We start from the raw sequence: 15866 nt of genomic DNA, 5'->3' as shown, positions 1-15866 counted from the left end.
CTCTTTTGGAACGTCCATCCGTTTAGGTCCAGAGTCTGCTACTATAGTATGTTGAATTGTGAATGACAATCTCTGTTTATCCAATACTATTTTCTGCTATGTAAACAAATGTACTGATTAACCCTACAAATACTTACAAGGCCAGGCAGTAAACTGTTCTAGTAGCTAGTTATCTTAGGTGATTTAATCTGTTGATATTGAGTATTATTCACTACCGTTCAAAAGTTTGGGGTCACTTAGAAATGTCCTTTTTTTTTAAAGAAAATTACTTTTTTTGTCCATTTAAAATAACATCAAATTGATCAGAAGTACAGTGTAGACATTGTTAATGTTGTAAATGACTATTGTAGCTGGAAACTGCTTTTTACATTTTTTATTATGGGCCTCGTACAGCGGCCCATTATCAGCAACCGTCACTCCTGTGTTCCAATGGCACGTTGTGTTAGGAAATCCAAGTTTATCATTTTAAAAGGCTAATTGATCATTAGAAAATGCCTTTGCAATTATGTCAGCACAGCTGAAAACTGTTGTTATGATTAAAGAAGCAATACAACTGGCCTTCTTTAGACTAGACTAGTTGAGTATCTGGAGCATCAGCATTTGTGTGTTCGATTACAGGCTCAAAATGGCCAGAAACAAAGAACGTTCTTCTGAAACTCCTCAGCCTACTCTTGCTCTGAGAAATGAAGGCTATTCCATGCGAGAAATTGCCAAGAAACTGAAGATCTCGTACAACGCTGTGTACTACTCCCTTCACAGAACAGCGCAAACTGGCTCTAACCAGAATAGAAAGAGGAGTGGGAGGCCCTGGTGCCAACTGAGCAAGAGGACAAGTACATTAGAATGTCTAGTTTGAGAAACAGATGCCTCACAAGTCCTCAACTGGCAGCTTCATTAAATAGTACCCACAAAACACCAGTCTCAATGTCAACAGTGAAGAGGCGACTCCGGGATGCTGGCCTTCTAGGCAGAGTTGGAAAGAAAAAGCCATATCTCAGACTGGCCAATAAAAAGAAAAGATTAAGATGGGAAAAAGAACAGACACTGGACAGAGGAACTCCCCGGAGTCGCATTTTCACCGTTGCATTGTTGGGAAGGGCCTGTAAGTAAGCATTTCACTGTTAGTCTACACCTGTTGTTTGCGAAGCATGTGACAAATAACATTTGATTTGATACGCACACCCCCCCACACACATGATGACAGTGAGCAGTACTAGGGTCTCACTGCTTCTCAGACCTTATCTCAGTTTTACCCACGTGACCTCGACTCCTCTCTCTGTTTCTCAATTATCTTTCTTCTGTTGGTTTCGTTCATGTAATATTTGCCAACTTCCTCCTCTGAGTGACAGAGGTGATGAGCACAGGTCAAATAAAGAAAAGGGTGTCACTTCTTAATCGGACCCCTGACCTTGTTCTCCTCTGCCATGTTCCATCCTTCTTTCTAGCTTTCTTTCTCTTTTTTTGTGCCCCATTCCTTCTCTCTCTCTCCCCCCTCTTCTTCATCTCTCGTCTTTGATCTCTCGACGTGACTCTTGCAGACAGGTCAAACAGGAAATGGCTATGATCGTTTCCTGAGGAAATTACACCCACTTCCTGTCTGTGTGCCTTCCGCTCCTTTTTTACTCAGGCGCCTCTGGGGACACCCCCTCGGAGCCAGGCCAGGGCCGTAGGACCCCAGAGAAGCTCTGACTCATTCAGTGTAATGAAGCCCAGCCTGATGAGAAGGCCAGATAAAAAGAGCACAAACACAGCTAGCTGCCTTTAGGGCTCTGCTCTATTTCAGGGCCATGCTGTCATAGCACAGGGGACCAGACACAGGCTATTGTGCGGGACCGGGTGTTTGGGGTGAAGAGTGACCTAAGCTGACACAATGAATGGATGTTTGGTACTTAGAAATGCACTTACTTTATGTTTTCAGATGGGATGAAAGACTGGCTTCTATGATTGCAATATACTTTACAACCCTCAATCTCTTTGTTGCTTTTATTTTTACAGTATTATATGACTCTCACCAGTCACATAAGGGCAGTGGTGTAAAGTACTTAAGTAAAAATACTTTAAAGTACTACTCAAGTAGTTTTGTTGGGGTATTTACTTTACTATTTATATTTTTACAACTTTTACTTCACCACATTCCTGAAGAAAATAATGTACTTTTTCCATACATTTTCCCTGACACCCAAAAGTACTCGCTATGTTTTGACAGGAAAATGGTCCAATTCACACACTTATCAAGAGAACATCCTTGGTCCCTGGTACTGCCTCTGATCTGGCGGACTCACTAAACCAAATAAATATTTTTTTGTCACATACACATGATTAGCTGATGTTAATGCGAGTGTAGCAAAATGCTTGTTCTAGTTCCTACAGTGCAGTAATATCTAACAAGTAATCTAACAATTTCCCAACAACTACCTAATACACACAAATCTAAAAGGGTGAAATAAAAATATGAACATATAAATATATGGATGAGCGATGGCCGTGCGGCATAGGCAAGATGCAGTAGATGGTGTAGAATACAGTATATACATATGAGATGACTAATGTAGGATATGTATAAATTATTAAAGTGGTGTTATTTAAAGTGACTAGTAATACCTTTTATTAAATCTATTTATTCAATGTATTAAAGTGGCCAGAGATTTGAGTCAGTATGTTGGCAGCAGCCTCTCAATGTTAGTGATGGCTGTTTAACAGTCTGATGGCCTTGAGATAGAAGCTGTTTTTCAGTCTCTCGGTCCCAGCTTTGATGCACCTGTACTGACCTCGCCTTCTGGATGATAGCAGGGTGAACAGGCAGTGGCTCGGGTGGTTGTTGTCCTTGATGATCTTTTTGGCCTTCCTGTAGGTGCTGTAGGTGTCCTGGAGGGCAGGTAGTTTGCCCCCAGTGATGCGTTGTGAAGACCGCACTACCCTCAGGAGAGCCTTGCAGTTGAGGGCGGAGCAGTTGCCGTACCAGGCGGTGATGCAGCCTGACAGGATGCTCTCAATTGTGCATCTGTAAAAGTTTGTGACAGTTTTAGGTGACAAGCCACATTTCTTCAGCCTCCTGAGGTTGAAGAGGCGCTGTCGCGCCTTCTTCACCACACTGTCTGTGTGGCTGGACCATTTCAGTTTGTCTGTGAAGTGTACGCTGAGGAACTTAAAACTAGGGGGCTGGGGGCTGGGGGCTGGACACGAATGCTTTGTTTGTAAATTATGTCTGAGTGTTGGAGCATGCCCCTGGCTATCCATCAATAAAACATATATTTTTTTTAATGAATACAAGGAATTTGAAATTATTTTTACTTTTGATACTTAAGTATATTTAAAACCAAATACTTTTAGACTTTTACTCAAGGAGTATTTTACTGGGTGACTTTGACTTGTCATTTTCTATTAAGGTATCTCTACTTCTACTCATGTTTGACAATTGAGTACTTTTTCCACCACTGCATAAGGGTCTGTCTAAGGCTTCATCCCTCTAAAGTGTTGTACCAGTTGGCTCTGTTGACATTATCTAAACTCCAGCGGTCTGTGATGCTCTACTCTTACTGGGTATTGGCAGGCACCATACAACTACAATTTCTATGATCCTTCCTATTCTGATTCTGACTGCCTGACACAAACTGCTCTGACTGACAGTCAATGTAATGTGACTGTCATTGAAGAAGCTTGATTGACAGGTATCAGCCCCTCCCACTGTGGTATGGACAGTGAAGAAGCTCACAGTGGGGTGAGGTCATCGTTTGGCCCCCCAGTGTCCTGCGTTCTTATTGGTTGTGTAAATGGTGACATGGTGGGTGTTTGTTAGCTCAAACGGTTACACAATGGGGATTGTGGTCTTGGTGCTAGAGCTGGTGTAACAGTGACTCGGTGATTATTAATACAACTCTCTCACACTGACCTACCTGCCTGGTGGAACTAAGAAATGCTGTAAAACAAAACATGTTGAATTACCATATAATATGAATGTGTTTGAAGTGAAAAATGGAGATAGGAGTTGTAACAGGTGCTTTATAATACACACGTACAGAGGCACATGCGCCTGGTAGCTATCAATAGACTGATGCCAGCTGACACCTATTGAGTTCTAATAACATGCTGAGTTATTGAAGAATGGTGGAGGGAGGAGAGGAGAGGAGGTGGAGGGAGAGGAGGTGGAGGGAGGAGAGGAGGTGGAGGGAGGAGAGGAGGGAGAGGAGGTGGAGGGAGAGGAGGTGGAGGGGAGCGTGGGAGGAGTAGCACAACTGCCTCCTTGGGAGCTCCAGGGCTCTCCTACTCTTCTGGGCCACGTCTCAAAAATGGCCTGAATCAACTTCCTCTCCTTGTCTCCTTTCCTCACCAAGTCACGTCCCAATAGTCTGTAATAGATTCTCACCCTTTCCTCACTGTCTGAACAGCCCCATCCAGCCCTTTTCATGTGTCGCGACGGGAAGGGAAGGGGACGAGAAGTCAAGGAGATGAGAAGGGGAAGAGACTGGTGTAGTCTGGTGCCATGCTGTGGAATGTTCAGTATGAGAGGAGAGTAGAAGGGACCCTCTCAGATTGAAGCTATAGTATCCCAACACTGTCTGCACTGGAGTGGATACTACTTCATGTGACAGCATGTCATAGTTCCACCAGGCAGCAGTACGTTCAGCCTCTGTGGTAGCCATGGTGATGTAACTCTACGGTTGGGTAAATGATGGGCTGCTGCAGCGGTGTTACTTCACATGCCACCTCGTCCCCAGGCTAATTGCACATAGCATTGGGCAGAAGTGTGTGGTGAACAAGATCACAGTAAGTGCAGCCAGGGCATTGGTTGATTCAGGCTACTAACAGTGATGGTTGTTATGTGTGGAGCTGAGGGGAAGGTGTGTGGGATTATTTCACCCTACTCTGTGCGTGTGTTTGTGCACATTTGTGCATTCCACTCAGTTCCCTGGTTTACTTACTGGACTGGCCATCCCTCATAGCCTGCTTCCTCTCTAGGTTTCTTCCTAGGTCCTGGCCTTTCTAGGGAGTTTTTCCTAGCCACCGTGCTTCTACACCTGCATTGCTTGCTGTTTGGGGTTTTAGGCTGGGTTTCTGTACAGCACTTTGAGATATCAGCTGATGTAAGAAGGGCTTGTTAAATACATTTGATTGACTTACCTCTACACATGACTGTGAATGACCACATGTCCTCCTCCAACTCCATTTCTCCATCTCTCTCCTTCTTGACCTCTAAAGCCTCTTTGAACTCATACCAGCAACACCACTTCTCCTTACAAGACAATGTGCTATTTTAGTCTCTGTCACTTACCTAACCTCACTCTCAAACCCAACACACATTTACTGCTATCGCGCCTCACGTCATCTACATACGCTGCACTCTTTCTACACTGTACTCTTTCTACAATTTGTTTTTACACTTTCACAGGCCCACAACCACCCGCTCACATCCTCATTCACACACAGGCCCACACCCACCCGCTCACATCCTCATTCACACACAGGCCCACACCCTCATTCACACACAGGCCCATACCCACCCGCTCACACACAGGCCCACACCCACCCGCTCACATCCTCATTCACACACAGGCCCACACCCACCCGCTCACATCCTCATTCACACACAGGCCCACAACCACCCGCTCACATCCTCATTCACACACAGGCCCACACCCACCCGCTCACATCCTCATTCACACACAGGCCCACACCCACCCGCTCACATCCTCATTCACACACAGGCGTTTCTAAGATTTTGTCAGTGGTGATGTGACTCGGGGCTGGACAATGGTGCTGCTGTGATTGTCAGGTTGTTCCCCGGTGGCTTCTAGGAGCCTGACTGACTCTGGCCTGGAGGATGAATGCAGGGCGGGGGTCCACTCCTGTGACTTAAGGGCAATTGCACGGTAATGGAATTATGCTGAGACTCTCATTTTTCACTTAAAAATGTATGCCAAACAAAAACAATTGATTTCAAAGTTTAACAAACCAACTCTATGCACAAGGACTACTTTGAACAATTGACACAATAATAAAAAATAAAAAAATTATGCCTCCTGGGGAAAACTGTGCAGATACAAAGTTTGGTAACAGAATTACGGTAAAATCTCCCTCAGTTGTATTATTTGACCAGACTTTGTATCTGCACAGTTCTTCCTGTGAATGTGTTTTTGCACAATTGTAAGTGGAAACTGTTAAAAGCAGTCATTGTGCATTGAGTTGTACGGTTGGTTAAACTTTGAAATCAATGGTTTTTGTTTAAAGTGAAAAATGTGAAATCTCTGTTTAATTCCGTTACCATGGACTTGCCCCTAACTCACTACTGGGGAAGAGGGGCCTCTGCAAAGGTTTTGGTCTACAAACAATTCCTAGCCCCTACCCCTTCTGTGTTTGGAGATCTGAAATTGTGTTGGGTATGTGTAAGCAAAATGGTAATCTGGCTCTACTTTCGAAATGGGTTTAGGTTCTGAGCTTCTGCCAGATTGCTTAGACTACATCAATTCAAATCAGATGTTATTGGTCACATACACATATTTAGCAGATGCTATTGCGGGTGTAGCGTATTCCATTCCTACAGTCTACAGCTGAAGGTGTAACCTAGGGTCTAAGGGTAGAGTCCAAGGGATGGGGTTGTTCCTGGACAGGCCTAGCCGTCACTGACTGTCATGAGTTCTCCCTCAGGGCATTATTGGCTCAGGCTTAGTTAAACTTTTGTTTAATGCTCAGCTCTAAACTGGGTTTTGGCAAGGCATGTCCAACTGTTTCCCTTGGGTTAAAATATTTATCCCTCTCTCTAACTCCCTCCAAGCTACGATCCCAAATCTAAATGTTTCAGAGGAGCCTGGAGGAAGAAGAATTTGTAATTTGCAGAAAGCACCTTGATTCTACTTAATTAGTCAAACACTCCAGGATTTTATTTAGTCATTCTCCAAAAATGGATTGGAGAATTCAAATTGGGCCCCTTTATTTTCTTGCAGTCAATTGCGTCAGTAATGACCTGTCGTGATAAGCAAGCAAAGGCCCTAACCAGGGTTTACCCCCCCTCCCTAACCAGGGTTTACCCCCCTCCCTAACCAGGGTTTACCCCCCTCCCTAACCAGGGTTTACCCCCCTCCCTAACCAGCGTTTACCCCCCCTCCCTAACCAGCGTTTACCCCCCCTCCCTTACCAGGGTTCACCCCCCTCCCTTACCAGGGTTCACCCCCCTCCCTTACCAGGGTTTATCCCCCTCCCCTAACCAGGGTTTACCCCCCTCCCTAACCAGGGTTTACCCCCCTCCCTAACCAGGGTTTACCCCCCCTCCCCTAACCAGGGTTTACCCCCCCGTCCCCTAACCAGGGTTTATCCCCCCTCCCCTAACCAGGGTTTACCCCCCTCCCCTAACCAGGGTTTACCCCCCCTCCCCTAACCAGGGTTTACCCCCCCTCCCTTACCAGGGTTTATCCCCCTCCCTAACCAGTGTAAATAAAATGTGTTTAATTGTCACATACACAGGATAGGTGCCCCCCCCCCAAAAAAAAGCTCTTACCATATACTCTATCCGAACACTCTAATTGTAGTAGACTCCCCAACTCCTGGCTTTGGACCTTGGCATATCTGATTCGAATCTGTTCTTTTTCCTGCAATTTCAACAGCCAATTTCAAGCCACATTTCAAACCACCTTCGTAGGTGCTATGCGTCTTGTCTGAACAGTCAAATCTGATTTATTTGCCCTCAAGTGCTTTTTAGACTGTTATTTGGCATATCTTGACAGTTTCACAAGAACATGTGGTAACTAACTAGCTTGTTAATTGTTTACAAATAAATGAATGTGTTAGAAAGCTAACAGCTACCTAGCTAGTTAGTTGACCGCTGTGGCTAGCCAAAAGGACTTGTTTTGAAAGCTGGACCGTCCTATCCTTTGAGGGCTTAAGTGTTCTTACACTATGATTTTGAACACTCAAAGCAACTGGGAAACATCCATGGCAGGCATTGTTGTCACCTTAACTTGCTACACAACTTCTGAGTGATAGGAAACACGAGCACCACCACCAGTCAGAGTACACCCACAGATAGAACAATGAGACAGATATTTCAGCGGATGTATAAATGTGAAGCATCCACTTGGCGTTCCCACTCACTACCAAATATGGCAGTGAGAGGAAGCCCAGTGGTCGGCAGTGGGAGAAGGTGGAACCAGATGGATTTTGGCTGACATTCTGCAAATTTTCTCATTGATTAAACCTTTGATCTCAATAGAGTTTTCTGTTCCAAAACTATAATCTCTTGCAAACAGAGTGGACTAAGTTTTCTAGACTTTACCCTTTGCTAAAGTTTCAAAAAAATGGCATTGTTTAGAACAAGTGAAAAGGTGAATTGAGTTATTGCACACGCACACTTCAGAGTAGTACGCATCGGAAATATGCAAATGTATGCTAGAACAAGCCAATGGGATCTTGCTAGCTTGTGCTTGTTCTGCCCACTATGACTCATTTGTTTCCATTTGAAACGACAGGCTGTGGTCTATCTTGGTTTAGTTATACATATCTTTGCTACACCACTGCCACACACCAGTGGTTACTATGACAACTAACTTGGCCATGTGTGTTCAGACAGCAGTCATTAGCTGACATCTGATTTGGTCGCTCGTAACTTGCTGTTTGGACAGTCAGTATTCTAAAACGGATTTGAAAAACCAAATGGATTTGAGCATTAAGGCCTGCAGTGTGAACAAGGCTTTAGTAGTATGATGATGGGTTCCTATAGGCTAGGCCAGGGGTCGGCAACCCTGTTCCTGGAGTGCCGCAGGTGCTGCAGGATTTTGTCCCAACTAGGCACCACACCTGACCAACTGAGCTCATTGATCAGTTCAGTGATGGTCTAAAATCAACACACCTGGTCTTCCAGGTCAGTTAAACTAAAAACAGGACCAGGGTTGCCTAACCCTGGGCTAGCCTATATATATTTCCTGCCTCATCTTCGTGTGTGTGTGGTGGGTGAGGCCGAGGTTGGTGTGGGTTAACGTTCGGAGTGTCACTCAGCAGGTTGTGGTGTTGTCAGATGATGTAATGTCCTCTCTCTCTTTTCTGTCTCCTCATGGTGCCAAAAATCCACATTGCAATAAATTGTCTGAATTGATGCGATGACAATAAATATAACTATACGTTTATAATATTAACTACTAGTTTGATGGTTGTAGCCATCAATTGTCCCATTATCAATCACCCACATTAGCAAACTTATTTCATTTCAAACTTCACATTTCTCTGGTATAGGCTACTTATTGTGATGAACCATATCAGAAAAATGCCGGCGATAAGTAATTGGTATAGTCGGTGTCCGATAATTTAACGGTTTATTTACCCAATCATATTGTCTCTAGCAAGGAGCGTTTGGGGCTCAGTGGTCTAACTGTGTCTGTCTGTAGGGGGGAGCGTTTGGGGCTCAGTGGTCTAACTGTGTCTCTGTCTGTAGGGGGAAGCGTTTGGGGCTCAGTGGTCTAACTGTGTCTGTCTGTAGGGGGGAGCGTTTGGGGCTCAGTGGTCTAACTGTGTCTGTCTGTAGGGGGGAGCGTTTGGGGCTCAGTGGTCTAACTGTGTCTGTCTGTAGGGGGGAGCGTTTGGGGCTCAGTGGTCTAACTGTGTCTGTCTGTAGGGGGAAGCGTTTGGGGCTCAGTGGTCTAACTGTGTCTCTGTCTGTAGGGGGGAGCGTTTGGGGCTCAGTGGTCTAACTGTGTGTCTGTCTGTAGGGGGGAGCGTTTGGGGCTCAGTGGTCTAACTGTGTCTCTGTCTGTAGGGGGAAGCGTTTGGGGCTCAGTGGTCTAACCCAGCCATGAGCATCATCGGGGCCGAGGATGAGGACTTTGAGAATGATCTGGACCCCGTGAGTAACTCCCTGATGACAATGAACTGTAGCGAACAATAGACTGATGAATGATCATATCTGTTCTGACCTTTCTCTCTGTCCCTCTCACATACTCCATTCTCTACCCTTCTCCTCCTCATTCCCTGTCTATCTAATCTGTCCCTCTCACATACTCCATTCCCTGTCCACCAATGTCCTCTATCTAATCTGTCCTTCACTCTGTACCTTCTCCTTCTTCTCTCCTCTATTCCTCACCTCTCCCTCAATATATCTACTGTTTCTAATCCCCCCCTCTCTCTCTGTCCATCCCAGACGGTGGATGACCACAGCAGTCACTTCACCAGTATAGAGCTAGTGAAGAGTCGGCCAACCCACCTGCTGGTCTTCCTTCAGCACGTCATCCTGCAGTTCGACTGCTCCTCCCTGGTGAGAACTACAGTGTGTGTGTATGGTGATGTATTGTCTGGTGTGTGTGTGGGTGTTTATGTCCATGTAGTGTGTGATGAGTGTCTGTCTGCTCCATGTGTAGCTATGTTTCTGTGTATCTCCAGTGATATTAAGCATGCCTGTCTCTCCCTTTTATTCTGCATGCAGACACCGTGATCCACCCAGGTACTGTTACCCCTCCACAGCCCAGACAGCCTCCCTCTCCTCACCCCTCTCCCTGACCCCCTACCTCCCCCTGCCTGTCCCTGTAGCTAGTGATGCACCTGTATTTTAATACACACCAGACTATCTGTCCTCCACATTGTCACAATGTGCTGTAGAAAGTCTGCACACGGCCGCGCAAATGACCTAATGGTGTTATAGAAAATGGTTTGTGTGTGTGGTACTTACATCTTTTAGCTCCCTTCCTAATTTTTATCTTTCTTGTTCTCTCTCCCTCCCTCCCAGTTATGTTACCTCCATGCTGACCTCTTTAAGAACCTCAGTACCAAAGAGACCAAGAAGCAGTTTGTGGAGTTCTACAACAGCTTCCTGGACAAGAGTGCTGTAAGTGCAAGAAACACAGGGAGCTAAGAAGCGACTGTAGAGCCCAGAGCCAGATGGCACCTCACTGTTCTGTTCCGTACTTAGTACCTATTCTGTACCGTACTTCCTCTGGTTTCTTGGTACTGGCCGTTTGTCCAGCTGTACCTTCTGTAACCCTCTGTAACCCTCTTCCTCTCGCCCTGTGTGTGTGTCTCTCTCTCTCTCTCTCTCCCTCTACTCAGTGTGTCACACTTTCTCACGCTGACAAACTACTTCCTGTTCAGGTCGTGGGAATGACCTTTGGGAAGAATTGCTTTTTCTATTGCTCTTTTTCTGTTTTACACTCCCTCTCTATTCTAAAAGGATACATGTATTGGAACATTCAGAGGTAGAGAGAGACTCATGGAGTAGAAATTGTACTTTTGTTTTCAGATGTTCCTCTTGCCTGCATTTTGTTTTATTGGTATTCAAGTGACATCTGGTGGTGACTGTGGTGTACTGCATTTTTGTTCTGTTGTAGAAGTCAGTGTGATGCATATTATCATTATGTCAAATTAAAATGTTCTCTCCCTCCTTCTCTTCAACCCACACAGATTCTCAGAGTGCAAATCCCTCACAATGTGTCGTTTGAGTTGGGTAAGCCCTCCTACGATCGTTCTCTTGTCATTGTAGATAATGCAGCCGTCACACTGCTATTCCACCACTGGTCTACTCAGCATTATCTGGATAATGGTGTGTATGTAATCTCTCTGTCTCAGACCGTACCAGACCAGACCTGCTCAGTGAGGAGCAGCAGAAGAAGTTTGTCCAGGATGTCCAGTTGGCTCAGGCCCCAGAGGTGCTGCGACAGCTGGAAGACTTTAGGTGACACGCCCACATCCATAGAACCAGCAGTGACCTGGTCAAAATCAGCCATATCTATGAAACCAGTGAAACAGCACCTATTGACTCACCAGTGATAACATTGGGTTAAAATAGTATCTGCCCTAAACACAAACTGTCTTGTTGCTCCCCATACACACATGTGTACCAACTAGCCCTCAGCGATAATGTCAGACTGATCACAGTTATACAGTGTGAGATGTACATACTTAAAGGGATACTTCCTGCTGTGCCCCCCTCAGGCAGAAGAGGATGATGGGTATGACCCCTAACGCGGCAGAGCTGCTGGAGGTGGAGTCTCACTACCCCACCGACCGTATCCCCATGGAGATGAAGGAGAAGGCCGTGGCAGAGACCCTGCTGGACAAAATGTCTGAGATCCAGTGAGTGGACGGCTGGGGTGGATTATTGACTGTCATAATGCAGTACTACATGGCGTGTAGCTTTTATGTAGCTTCATAGATAAAGGTACAGTCTAATTAGCTACGTTAAACCTCCCATGGCCTAGTCTGGAGGCAAGTTTCATATGAATTAAATTAAATGCTGTGTAGTATTATGATGACATCACGGGCCTCTAGACATCACAGTTCCAGTCCCTCAGCGGACATTTCTAGAATATGGTGCAGAAATACACACATTGACACAACCAGTTCAACACACAGGGACCACTAGGGGATAGATGGATGATTAAAGACATGGAGGAGAGAGACTGATTTGGGGAGAAAAGAAAGAGGGACAACAGTGATTGGAACAGAGGGGGTGAAAGGGAGGAGGAGGAGAGGAAGCGGAGGGAGAAGGATAGAGTCAGCAGTGCCACGTTGGCAGGAAGGCTCTCCCCTGGCATGCGGCCAACCGGAGGGAGGGGGAGGATGAAGAGGGGGAGGGAGGGAGAGAGAGTAGGGGCAGTGCAGTGTAGTCCATTTATCTACCTCTGACCCAGTGGCCAGACACAATGAATTAACACTGGAACAAGTGAGGGGGAAAGCAGGAGACTAGCTCTTTAACCTGCAGTGTGAAGAGAGAGGATGGAAGAGTGACTATGAGAGAGAGACCAACAAAGGGGAAGGGGATATGCCCAAGTCCCTTTCCTCTGGTTACTACTGTATTGTCAGTGGAGGAAGTATGAAAAGCTTGTCAGCAGGCAGTGTCAAACACATCATAAACTTACTGACTCACAATCAACTCTCTCTGTTACTGACTCTCAATCAACTCTCTCTGTTATTGACTCTCAATCAACTCTCTCTGTTACTGACTCTCAATCAACTCTCTCTGTTATTGACTCTCAATCAACTCTCTCTGTTACTGACTCTCAATCAACTCTCTCTGTTACTGACTCTCAATCAACTCTCTCTGTTATTGACTCTCAATCAACTCTCTCTGTTACTGACTCACAACCAACTCTCTCTGTCTCCTAACTACAAAAGAGTTATTCATTTATTCTGCCCATTTAGATTCACTTACACAATCCTCTGCTCTCCTCCACAATCCCACACTCCCCCTCGTTCAGCTGCTCCCCGTCTCTCCCCCCTCTCTCCGCTACAACATGGTGACCTCACAACCTCTGTCTCCTATTGGTCAGTCAGTGGAATGGAGGGATGGGGCATCCTGATTGGCTTGGGGAATCCCGGGAAACCCCTCCCCTTCCTTTATGTTAATAGAAAAGAAAAACAGTAGGATCTCATTTCCATATTCTTGCCTGCTTGTTGCATCAGACTAAAACACAGTTAAATAGTCATTTCCACTGTCCTGGAGCATTCTTAGATTTTCCCGCCCCCCCTGCAGACAACTCCCAGAGAGCAGCTGTGCCTTGACCTCACACTTATCTTTTGCAGATAGTTAGACGGCTGATACCTTGCCTTGTGCAGAAAAGCAGATTGGATAGATTTGTACAGATTAGAATTTTGCAGTGTTTTAGTTTAAAAACAATTGTCAATAGTTTCTTGTGCCTTGTTTTGGGTGCAGCTTCTAATGCATCTCTCATTGTTTTAGACTTTGTTTTATTTTTTCCCTATTTTTGTTGGAAAGATCAGAGTATGTTCAGTAGCCTCTGCTCTGAACACAATATCACTGCAGTCAGATTTGAGTTGGATCAGGAGAAGCTTAGTCGCTTCAGATTCCACCGTCCCAAAACAGAGTTAAGAATCGGTCGAGAAAGGGAAAATGCCACTTAATCGACTGCGGCGGTAAGTCTACAGACTTGGCAATGTCTGCACTTATCTTTCTCTCTCTATCTCTTTAATATCTATTCATCTCCTCTCTTTCAGTCCCTCCATTGTCGCAGACGAGGAGAAATGGTGAGTTTTATGTTTCACGGTGCTGTGTGTGTCTGAACCACTTCCGTCAATGTGTGAATGCATGATGGACATGTTTTGTCCAGCTCCCTGCTTAGATTCATTGAAGTCCATACATGCCTTATATTTATTTTACCTTTCTCCTCAATTAGTTTGTTTTGCTCTATAGTTGTACATTGTGCAGACTTCAGTACTGTAGTTGTACGTTGTGCAGACTTCAGTACTGTAGTTGTATGTTGTGCAGACTTCAGTACTGTAGTTGTACGTTGTGCAGACTTCAGTACTGTAGTTGTACGTTGTGCAGACTTCAGTACTGTAGTTGTACGTTGTGCAGACTTCAGTACTGTAGTTGTACGTTGTGCAGACTTCAGTACTGTAGTTGTACGTTGTGCAGACTTCAGTACTGTAGTTGTACGTTGTGCAGACTTCAGTACTGTAGTTGTACGTTGTGCAGACTTCAGTACTGTAGTTGTACGTTGTGCAGACTTCAGTACTGTAGTTGTATGTTGTGCAGACTTCAGTACTGTAGTTGTACGTTGTGCAGACTTCAGTACTGTAGTTGTACGTTGTGCAGACTTCAGTACTGTAGTTGTACGTTGTGCAGACTTCAGTACTGTAGTTGTACGTTGTGCAGACTTCAGTACTGTAGTTGTACGTTGTGCAGACTTCAGTACTGTAGTTGTACGTTGTGCAGACTTCAGTACTGTAGTTGAACGTTGTGCAGACTTCAGTACTGTAGTTGTACGTTGTGCAGACTTCAGTACTGTAGTTGAACGTTGTGCAGACTTTAGTACTGTAGTTGTACGTTGTGCAGACTTTAGTACTGTAGTTGTACGTTGTGCAGACTTTAGTACTGTAGTTGTACGTTGTGCAGACTTCAGTACTGTAGTTGTACGTTGTGCAGACTTCAGTCCTGTAGTTGCATTACTTTGCAGTAAATGGCATTCTGTAGCTGATGTAGACTGACTTGGTTTATGGTCTTATGGCCTCAGTTTGAAAAGCTCTTGCATTTTCCCTCTCAAGCTCCTCACTCTACTCCTCCTTTCCTCTCTGGTAAACTTCCAACACTCCACCCAGCATCACCCCAGCCTTTCTCATATCTCAACCCCAGCCTTTCTCATATCTCAACCCCAGCCTTTCTCATATCTCAACCCCACCCCTTTTCTCATCTCAACCCCACCCCTTTTCTCATCTCAACCCCACCCCTTTTCTCATCTCAACCCCACCCCTTTTCTTGTTATTTACAGCTCATGCTTTAGCATCCTCTATAATAGTGTATCATTACTGTTTCTATTGCAATGTCAATATATATGCATTTATACAGAATGTACTTTCATACTTTTATCACCCTTAACTTTACAGAGATCTTGCTCTCCCTCCCTCTCTCTCGTCCTCCAGTTCGTCAATCTTTGCAGCAGTGGCCTTCTACATGAAGCACCTAGGAGTGAAGTCCAGAGTAGCTGACAGTAAGAAGTCCAGAGGGTTCTTCAGGAGACCCCTTGGGAAGGTCTGTCTGTCTGTCTGTCTGTCTGTCTGTCTGGCAGCTAGCTGGACTCCACGGTCCACAGTCCATACCACACATCAACCTATCCACTATTATTAGACTGTTCTTGTCATAATGCGCTCTCTCTTTGTCTCTCTTCCTCCCTCTCAGAATAAGAAGAGTGAGGAGTCCACTAAATCTAAACCGAAGGGGGGTTTTCCCAACATCCTCAGCGCCGCCGGTGGCTGGATTGCTGGCAGCAGTACGTACCAGCAGTGTCATAATATGAGATGAGATTGTACTTTGTCAATACCCAAGGGGAAATTAGTTTGTCTTCCTTACATCGTTAAAAAACAATACAATACATACTGTATACACTACTAAATACATACTGTATGCACTACTAAATACATACTGTATGCACTACTAAATA

General features: G+C 45.2%; 1 protein-coding gene across 5 annotated transcripts in view; it reads left to right on the top strand.

Moving 5' to 3' along the window:
* The window catches only part of arhgef1b (Rho guanine nucleotide exchange factor (GEF) 1b), a 46601-nt gene that overhangs the window by 11629 nt on the left and 19106 nt on the right, over positions 1-15866 (top strand). For 3 of the 5 annotated variants that reach the window (XM_082975478.1, XM_082975479.1, XM_082975477.1), the window contains exons 2-10: positions 9737-9823; positions 10118-10231; positions 10700-10798; positions 11371-11413; positions 11536-11641; positions 11902-12042; positions 13924-13953; positions 15349-15457; positions 15605-15695. In XM_082975478.1, coding sequence (XP_082831604.1) covers positions 9737-9823; positions 10118-10231; positions 10700-10798; positions 11371-11413; positions 11536-11641; positions 11902-12042; positions 13924-13953; positions 15349-15457; positions 15605-15695 — 820 coding nt within the window. Of the gene's footprint in view, positions 1-9736; positions 9824-10117; positions 10232-10699; positions 10799-11370; positions 11414-11535; positions 11642-11901; positions 12043-13523; positions 13843-13923; positions 13954-15348; positions 15458-15604; positions 15696-15866 lie in introns of those variants that run through there. The other 2 variants (XM_082975480.1, XM_082975481.1) reach the window with 2 other exon arrangements.

The sequence above is a fragment of the Salmo salar genome, chromosome 05 (assembly GCF_965601325.2).
Source record: "Salmo salar chromosome 05, fSalSal1, whole genome shotgun sequence".
Taxonomy (NCBI): Eukaryota; Metazoa; Chordata; class Actinopteri; order Salmoniformes; family Salmonidae; genus Salmo; species Salmo salar.
Note: the sequence above shows the minus strand (reverse complement) of the source record. Positions and strands in the feature narration are given on the sequence as shown.